General features: G+C 39.7%; 1 protein-coding gene across 1 annotated transcript; it reads left to right on the top strand.

Moving 5' to 3' along the window:
• Positions 1 to 2,982: 2,982 nt before the first annotated feature.
• Positions 2,983 to 4,758, top strand: LOC148022893 (pentatricopeptide repeat-containing protein At4g18520, chloroplastic-like). The gene is made up of 2 exons (XM_087695836.1): positions 2,983 to 4,472; positions 4,600 to 4,758. Exons 1-2 carry the CDS (start codon positions 3,066 to 3,068, stop codon positions 4,618 to 4,620), a joined length of 1,428 nt encoding a protein of 475 aa, XP_087551962.1. The 5' UTR covers positions 2,983 to 3,065; the 3' UTR covers positions 4,621 to 4,758.
• Positions 4,759 to 9,873: the final 5,115 nt, after the last annotated feature.

The following is a 9,873-nucleotide window of genomic DNA, read 5'->3' as shown; positions in this document are numbered from 1 at the left end:
TGTTGGGCTAAATCCTCCTCTTCAAATGGGTTCAACCCTCAGTCAATCCATCTTCACTGCTCTGATACCATGTCAGAGTGCAGTGATACAGAAGCATAGAACAAAGACTGAGAGAGAGTGAACATAGAGAGAAAAGGAGACAGTGTAAACGCAAAAAATCTGCGATGTAGTATGCTGTATAAGAGTGCAGAAATACACAAGGGTAGAGGAAATATTTGTGTGTGTCTTCGACTTGATGATCTCAATCTCCGTCAACTCGAGCACATTCTGTCTCAACCAATAGATCTCAAAATCAGAATCTGAAATGAATAACTGCTGGAGTGTGCCACAAACCGGCTATAAATAGCCAAAAAAATAGGAAATAACTGCACCAGATCGGTTACAGTAAAACTGTCCGACTACAGTTGCTGAATTGGCACCTGTTGATGTGGCACCTTGCGTTGATCTGTTGTCCACTATCTGTCTAGGAAATGACCTGTCTAACAGCTTTTACCAACAGAACAAAGACTAAGGATATTCTATGGTATGCATTCAAAATTCTTTGGCATTCTACTCATCTTCAACAAAATAAGGACCAAAATAATCCTCATCATCTAGATCATCCAAAAAAGCAAATACATTTTTTTCAACTAGAGACTTTCTGGTCATTTGTTCAAGTGATTTTTTAAAGAGATAATATCTTTAGTACAACAACTTCCTTGCCTTGCCCATTGGTTCATTTTCCTTAGCGTCATCCTTATGTCCACTCAACAATGCAAGCTATTATGTCTTCTTTGCTTGCATGTGTTACTTAGCTTGATTAGCATTGACCAAAAGTTTCTTGTTCCTATAAGAACTAGCTTAGATGGACTATCCCTAGCAACATGCAAAATAATTGAGTCCTTATTAGGACCAACTTCACTATAAAATATTTGAGGCCCATTTGTGAGAGTAGGAGACGCTTTTGGCATTTGAGATGTTGTTGCAATTGCCTCCCCATGCACATGTGGTTCTTTGCTATCATCCTTATTAATATTATTCAAACAATCTTGTCCAAAAGGTGCATATTCTTAGCAATTGTATTAGGAAATTGGAAAAGGTGCAAAATTAACATCAAGATGTATCTCAGTCCCATTAACATCATACAGTTATAGGACCTCTTGTGGATCACATCTTCAATGTGAAAGGATACACACTTTTTCTCAACTTGCACAACACCATGAGAGTTTTTAGGAAGATGTGATACCTTTCCCCACGTTTCTACAACTCAAGTTCTATAATAACCAAACACTTCATCCTTAAGCCAATTGAGAAGAGAGGGAAAAGTCACCTACACAAGGCACTCATGCTATATAACTTTTTGAAGTGTAAAACTAGTAATGAAGGAATGGTCTTAAACATGATCTATTATAATTGATTGTACTATCAAGCACAATCTTTTTCTGCAAGCTAAAGTAAGCAATGCAAAAAAAGAATCATTTATTACTAATAAACTACCACCTTTCAAACTCTTATTCGTTAGGCACTCTCGAAAGAAAGTAGGAGAATGCACCCAACATAGAATAATGATCCGTAATGCAACTTGAGTCGAGAAGAGAAAATGCTGCATGAGCCTTGAGTTCCCTTTTCCCTCCACTATCATTAAAGCTGTGCATATCAACACACAAATACTTTTTAATTTCAAGCATGCTAGAATGTCTATTACTCACCACAACAACATATTCAAGCTCCATACTTTCACCAACCTTTTGTGCTTTAGGTACTCCATAGCCTTAGGAGGTTGGATAGGTTCACTAGCCCTCTTTTGTTGCATGCCATCCTCACTCATGACAATAAGGTATGGAACTTGCTAGAAAGAGCATTATTTTTCTTGGCTTTTTTGCATTGTCCCTCTACTCCACTACAATCATGCTCTTTTTATCCCTTACTTAGGTCTTTGTTTAACATTCTCCCATGTGGTGCTTGAGGCTCTTCTTCATCCACCCACCTACAATCTTGCTCGTTCCATTGTCCCTCCTTGCAGTAGGTGTCCCTTGAGTTGTCCCTAAAGGCTCTTACAAGATCATGTAAGCACAACATACCTAATGACATTGAAGGGGTGAGGCATCTAGAAAAAGAAGGTCAAGCTAAATTGCTAAGTTAATTAAGCCTCTCAATTGTCTGGTCACAGCTCCCTCTCTCAATGGGGGATAAGGCATGCCCTTTCTCAGTGGGGGGTAAGGCATTGAAATTGGATATTGAATTATTTAATGCGAAAATTGGATATTGAATTAGATTTAATTCGATAATATGGATATTATCCAATATCCAATTCAATAATACTGTTTGGTTGCAATTTGATAGTACCATTTGGTCATAGCTCCCTTTCTCGGGGGGGGGGGGGGGGGGTGTGGCGAGGTATGGATATCCGATTCAATAATTGTTTTACTATTTGGTCATAGCTTCCTTTCTTGGTAGGGGGAAGGCATAGATATCCGATTCGATAATTATAAAAAATATCCAATTCAATGATATCGATATCCAATATCTAATTAGTATATTCATTCAATGATATCAATTATGATTATATATACACACATACATACAATATCCAATTCGATAATTTATTGATATCAAATATTCAATTCGTATATTAATTGGATAATATATACATATCAAATATATTTGATATATGATATATATATTAATATGCTCAAATATACGATATACATACTACATATATCATAGTACATATTACATATATTGTATATTTGACTATATCAGATATTCAAAATTTGAGTATATTGGATGCTTAATTTTTATGATATTACATATATCATTTATTCAAAAAATCTGATATATGTATAAATATTTAAATATTCAAAAAATTGTATATATCGAGACATGAGCGAAAAATATAGAGAAAGGGGAAAAATTTGGAGAGAGAAAGAATAAAAAATTTGGAACGCTGCCAAGGAGTCTAAATATATAGGCCTTCGTGGTTTCAATGAAAAGCGATCCGGCTTTCATCTTCTGTAGTGCGGGACTGGGACAACTTTCGCTTAAGGCCTGCCCCCTTCCACCATGAGATCGCGGCCCTCAGGTCCATGCGGGGTTGCTCGCCCCCCTGCAGTGTCCACACAAGACCAGCAGGGCTTGTCTGGACATCTGGCCATGTGCTTCCCGACAAGCTGCCCCTCCTCCAACCCCTTGACACCCAACAGTCCTGCCAGGCCACCACTCAGGTATCATGTCGCACCGACGTCCTTGCCTCTCAGGTATCCTGTCGTACCGATGTCGTTACTGCACTCTCTCGCACTCTCCAAGCATGTGTGCATTCAGGGTCCTTCTCAGATGCCAAGCACATTCATGGCCTCATCCGAAGACATGGCTTAGAGCAGCACACGTACCTCATCGATTGCCTCATCCATGCGTACGACAAGTCGGGCAGCCCCCAGGACGCATGGATGGCATTCAATTCCTTACAACAGAAAAGCCAGGTGTCCTGGAACATGATGATTGGATGCTGTGTACGGCATGGGGTGGAAAAGGCTTTTGGAATCTTTGAAAACATGCAGAAACAGGGGTTTGAGCCAACTCAGGCCACCTTACATCACATGCTCAATGCATGCATAAAGCTGCTTTCCTTGAAGGGGGGTAAACTTGTTCATGCCTGTATTGTTATGAGCCAACTTGAATCTGAGATTACGCTTGCTGGTGCCATTGTTACAATGTATGGCAAATGTGGGAGTGTCGAAGATGCTCACAACGTCTTCACTGCAGTAAAATCTGGGAACATTGTCTTGTGGACCACCATGATTTCTGCATATGCTCAGCATAGCTTAACCAAAGAGGCCCTCCATATTTTTTCCAAAATGATCCAGGCAGGTCTAAATCCGAACAGAGTTACCTTTATCACGATCTTATCGTGCTGCTCTGATCCAACCATGTTACTGACAGGCAGACTGATTCATGCTTACATAGTTGAAACCACTTCTCAAATAAGCTCATTGATTGGTGGTGCCCTTGTTAGCATGTATAACAGATGTGCAAGGTTAGATGATGCCTGTTGTACATTTGAAAAGCTGCCAATAAAAGGTGATGTTGTGTTGTGGACAACGATGATAACAGCATATGCTCATTCTAAGCATGTGATGCCAGCTCTGAATATATTTTCGCAAATGTTGCAGGAAGGCATCCGACCAAACAGTGTTACCTTTGCTAGCATGCTTGAACTATGTGCTGATGAAGTTGCGCTTCAAGAAGGGCAGCTGCTCCATGCTAGCATTGTGGAACTTGGTTTGAATGCAGATCTTCTAGTCTGTAATGCTCTTGTCAGTATGTTCAGCAAATGTGGAAGCATGCACGATGCACTCTCAGTTTTCAGCAATATGTCCAAACGCAATGTAATCTCTTGGAACACCTTGCTTTCAGCTAGTTCACAACATGGCCATGATATTGAGGTCATCCATCTCTTTCAGCAGATGCAATGTGAAGGGGTGATGCCTGATGAGGTGACCTTTCTAAATATCTTGTCTGTATGTAGACATGCAGGTTTGGTTGACGAAGCTTGCTATCATGTTTGTTTAATGAACCAAGAGTATGGTGTTGAACTAACTGTGGAGCATTTCTACTGTATAGTTGATCTTCTTGGCCGGGTAGGAAGGTTACAAGAGGCAGAGAAACTCGTACAATGCATGCCATATTTGCCAGGTACTATTGTATGGTCAAGCTTCCTTAGTGGGTGTAGGGTTCATGGAAACGTAGAACAAGGAAGACATGCTGCAGATCATGTTCTAGAATTGAGTTTGTGGAATGCATCAGCATTGTCAATGTTAGAATATGGTCCCATTGAGTATGCGGAGAGAGAGGAAACCCTAGGTAATAGAGGGTGGACAATGGATTCTGATAATTGTAAAGTTACTTGACATCAAATGGCTTCCAAGGCATGCTGAGTTGATTCAGCACCAAAGGCTCCATTCAATGATTTGTCAAAGTTGATGAGGACAAACAATTGAACTGCATTTTATCTAGTCTGTGTGGTTCTTACAAACACAGTTGCGATAAACTTGGCAATTTTGAAGGACAAAGTTCAACTACATACTAAGTCAAAATGCTCATAACTCAACCAAGTGAACATACTTTGTGCTAGGTGGTCGCTATCATACTTTATGCCAGGTGATTGCGTTTGTATCATTAGACTATCATGGAATTTTGTAACTAATAACGTCTTCTTTTAGAAGAAACGCAAATATGTGCAATTGCCTTGAAGTTGAAAGAGAAGACCTTGATAGCAAGGCACTTGCTTACATAAAAGAACAAGCTTTTATGAATCTAGAATGGCATGTTGCCATATTAGCAATATCGTAAAGTAGCATGGAGCGAAATAAACTTCTACTTGCATCTCTTGTAAGTTAGGTGTAGCCTAATGTATATTCTAGGTCAAAGTCAGAGATGCTAGTAGAACCCTAAAAATTCTAGTTGAAATTTAGAGATGTTAATAAAACCCTAAAAAGCGCGAGAAATGGTGCTACATCATGGAAGCCTTCTTGGATATTTGCTTTATGCTCTAACATTGAAGAGCTAAGGATTTCAAATGAAAGGTTGTAATTGATTGTCAAATGCACTCACCATTGGCAATATAACACACTTTTTCTTGAATAAGGCTATGCAATCACTCTATTAGATGGGCAACCTAACATATTGATATTCATACAATTGCAATTTGTAATGCCTTTAGTCTAGCCACACCAAAGGTGCTTTAAGAATGCAAAAGGTTCCCAATGTAGGTCATATATGCTTGGCGATCATTATAGTGGAGATCATGGAGAATCATTAATCAAAATGGCCTATTTGAGCATTACTTCAAACCACTTCTATAAAATGGAAGAATGATTCTAAAAAATTGTTGCAATAAGTTTCACAAAGAAGCACCACATGATTGGGCAGCTTGTCTCACAAGTAAACTCTATAACATCTACAAGAAGAAAAACACTAAAGTTTTTACTTAGGGTGCAATTTTGGCTTATATTTCCTAGGTACTATAGTTTGAGATACATAGGGATAACACATGTTAGGTAGTCACACTACCCAAGAGTTGGGCAAAATCTTGGCTTGTCAAAAAAGAATAAAGTGCAATCTATACACGCGCCCACGCACGCGTGCACACATTTACATTCTCCTTAGAAAATAATACATATAAATAATGATAATTGAGGATCTTAACTGCATGTAAATTAAATCAAAATGGCTCCTCTTTATAGGATTTTCCTAAAAACATGCGCTACTAGTATCGTTGTATCCTTGATAGGTGAGGGAGCCATAATTCTTGTACCCCAATCAATGCCACTAAATTTATGTGAAGCTCGTAGAACAGATATTTATAATAGAAGCTTCATACTTAGATGAGTCTAGTATCATTGCCTTGGTTTTCTTCATCTTGGTTGTTGCTTCAAGTAATGGCTTCCTCATCCTTATCCACTCAAGTGTGCCTTGATCATCTCCTTTATCAGTATATATTGATCTAATGAATAGGTAAATATATCTAGGGACACCAAAGTAATAATCCATGTTCAAAGACGGACACAAGTCTTCATCATGAAAGCTCCAAGAAAGCAAGATATTAGAGAGCTAGGTGTTTGAGCATTAAATTTTTCCATGTCGTAGGAACTTAGGTTCTCACCATGCACTTCTTCACCCTCTTTGTTGCACCAATCGCCCTCTACCCAGGTACTTGACTCTCAAACCTTTGCAGGTATGATCTTTGATCCTCCCCTTATCCAACAACCAAGTATGTCCCATCAAGCTCTCCCCCTCTCTCAAGTTCTCTGTCCCATTGTCCTCCTACAACCTATCTCCTTTTGGGTAGCCCCTCCACATGGCCTTGCTCATAACTCGACAAGCACTACAAACATCCCAAGGGAAGGATGTCATCAAGACACACCATCTTGCAAATCCCTCAAGGACTTCCCACTTTACATCGTGATGGCGGCTTGCCTATCCAAAATGAAGCCCTAATGAATACCTCCTTTCGTAACTTGTAGCGAAATCCTCTTTTCTCACACCTTAGTAAAAGCTTCAATCTCCTACAAAATGGCTTCACCTTTGGCACTCATCACACTGTAAGCTCCCATTTAGGAGCTTACCCCTCCCTCCAACATGTAGGACCCCATCTTGGCATGCATGGAGACCATCAAGCACGGTGTTAGCACCAACAAATGCACTCCAATGAAATAGTGGAGTAGGGCTCCTACAAGAGCAATGTGGGTGCCCTCATTGAACAAAGGTGCAAGGAGACCGTATGTGCGCACAAGGCCAACTGCCATCAAGAAATCAATAACTAGAAACAATAGCTACTCTAGATGGAGGAGGTAACTATTTCCTCTCAGATGAAGGTATCCTTTGAATATTTCTAAATATCAATCCAGAGCATTAATTGGTCTCTGCCATGAAGCCTGCCCCCCCCCCCCCCCCCCCCCCGCACCCCGACCTCGAGGTCCTCAGGGCATAAAAATCCATGATAATTGGAATCCCCTTAGTATCAAATCCCCTTAGTATCAAACTATAGTCTACACGTTATATTCCTAATAACTATTTTGTACTTCTTTTCGAAAGCAAAGAGATGGCAATTAACACACTGTCTCATGGATAATGGATACTTAGGATCTTACCTTTGACCTTGTTTAAGTGGGCCCATGAATTCTCCCCACGCAGACCCAATCCAACCAATATCCCTCTGAGTCAAATTTCAAGACCTTTATTGCCCCTTTTAGTAGTATCTTGGCTTTGGCGCCTCAGCTTTAGGTAGGGTACTCAGCTAGTGGCCTCAATCAAACATCAATTTGAGGTTGCATCCCTAGATATTAGTTAAGTTTTACGTAAGCAAACAATTGAAAGATAGAGCAGTGATCTAGAACTCCAAAGGGGTTCCTATTAGGGGAATTTTTTTTAGCGAGCTTTTTGAAGTTAATTGAATTTTTGGCAAGCTTATCTATAACATCATGGTTTATTACACATAGTTACCATAATATTACAATTTGCAAATATATGACTACACAAGAGTAGTTAATGTTACTAAAATGATTGCATATTACGCATTCTCTATTTAGTAAATTTATGTCAATAAATTAATGATCCACTTTTCTTTAATTGTTGATGATGATCTAGCATGGCCATGAGACCATTTAGAGACTAGTATTTCTAGTGCATCACTTAATGGGGTTATCAGAGCACTGTGACGGGGATAACTGGTACATGCAATACAAGTTATGAAGGGGGAAGGAAGTGTCTGCCAAGTGTAAGAGTGTACACAAGAATCGAGGAGTTACACATAAATGAAGATGGATTGAGCTCTAAGAAGAGGAAGTGCATTAGCATTGTGTATATGTATTTATGTGTGCATTCGGGGACACCTAGGAATGTTTACTTGTGTGTAATGAGCATTGCATTCATTTGGGGTCATCCTCTCCCTTACAAGTCAAGGTTTAAGGTCTTTTCTCTCTTAATGAATTAAGGAGAGAAGTAATTCTTTCACTAAGAAAGACAAGAGAGGTAATTTTCTCACTAAGAAAGACGAGAGACGTGATCCTCTGGAAGTGAGGAGAGAAGTGATTTTCCCTTTCTAAGGTCTAAAATGACACAAGCTTTTGTGTGGAAGTCAATCTTAAGGTTGAGGCCCAAGGCAATCTAATGAACTCTCCTTATCTATGGTTCAAGGTGGTTGCATGGACTATAAGTTAAGAATAGAGTTTAAAAAATTGCTTTTCTTAAAATAGAAACGGTGAATCCATTTTTAAAATATCTCGCGATAGAAAGCCGATCTCTAAAAATGGCCATCGTGAGTTACCAGAAACGACAAGATCTACAGCTTTTGTGTCCATTCAAGCAACATACAGAGAGAGATTCCAAAATTGGTGCTGCAGAGTAGGTCCTGGAACAGTCATATCTTGCATAAAGATCAACCTTTCCAATCTTGGCACTCAAGTCTCTCTCTCCAAGAAGAGAAGCTCTTGGAGCCTATAAAAGGGAGGCTCTCCTTGGGTGTGAAAGAGGTGAAGTAAGTATCACTTTGCATGTATGCAAGATAAGGAGAGAAGGTACAAGTGCTGCGGAAGCTCTGTTGAAATCAAGCACTAAGAAGAGAGCTCTACACATATTGTGTAGGAGAGAAGAAGAGAAATCAAGAAGATCAAAGGAGCCAACTTCAGAGTTGTGTAAATGCTCGCCGATTGTATATTGTGCAAGGATCTGTGTAAGTTCTAGCTCACCAACCCTCGAGTTGTGCAAGTGCTATGGAAGCTTTGTTGAAATCAAGCTCCAAGAGGAGATCCCTACACATATTGTGTAGGAGAGAAGGTGGAAGTGCTGCGGAAGCTCTGCTAAAATTAAGCTCCAAGGGGAGATCCCTACACATATTGTGTAGGAGAGAAGGAGAGACTCAAGAAGGATCAAAAGGTGCCAACTTCCAAGTTGTGCAAGTGTTAGCTAGTTGTATATTGTGCAAGAAACCGTGATCTTGTTCCCAAGATCTACAAGTTAAGAACTGGTTTCTGTGTAACAGAGAAGCTTGCTCCTTGTCAGTAATATAACTCCATAGGGGCAGGGGCTGGCCCATCTTGTGTTGTCAATCTCTCTATCTCTCTCTCTACATCTTTCTTTTCTCTCATCTGTTCTCTCTCTACGCTAGTATAATATTCACCATACATCTATTAAGTATATAAGAAGGTTGAGGGCGTATCTCAGATCTTATAACAGTGGTATCAGAATAGGTCTCTTTGCTTTTCTCAAAGTAGAGGCGATCCTTGCAAGAAGAAGGTAAAGATGGCAATTGATGAAGTGCCTATAAGTGAGCAATTATAGGCTCAATTGACAAAGTATCGTAGCTTGTTGGAGATTCTCGAAGTATGTCAATTGATT

The sequence above is a fragment of the Lygodium microphyllum genome, chromosome 16 (genome assembly GCF_053477565.2).
Source record: "Lygodium microphyllum isolate KBCC chromosome 16, Lygodium_microphyllum_v1.1.10, whole genome shotgun sequence".
NCBI classification, from domain to species: Eukaryota; Viridiplantae; Streptophyta; class Polypodiopsida; order Schizaeales; family Lygodiaceae; genus Lygodium; species Lygodium microphyllum.
The sequence above is the reverse complement of the archived record's forward strand: the minus strand, read 5'-3'. Positions and strand labels throughout refer to the sequence as shown.

Coding starts and splice junctions, on each gene's coding strand:
- LOC148022893 (XM_087695836.1), top strand. CDS start 3,066: ATGCGGGGTTGCTCGCCCCCCTGCAGTGTCCACACAAGACCAGCAGGG. Junction 4,473..4,599: donor AAGGGGTGATGCCTGATGAG/GTGACCTTTCTA, acceptor TCTACTGTATAG/TTGATCTTCTTGGCCGGGTA.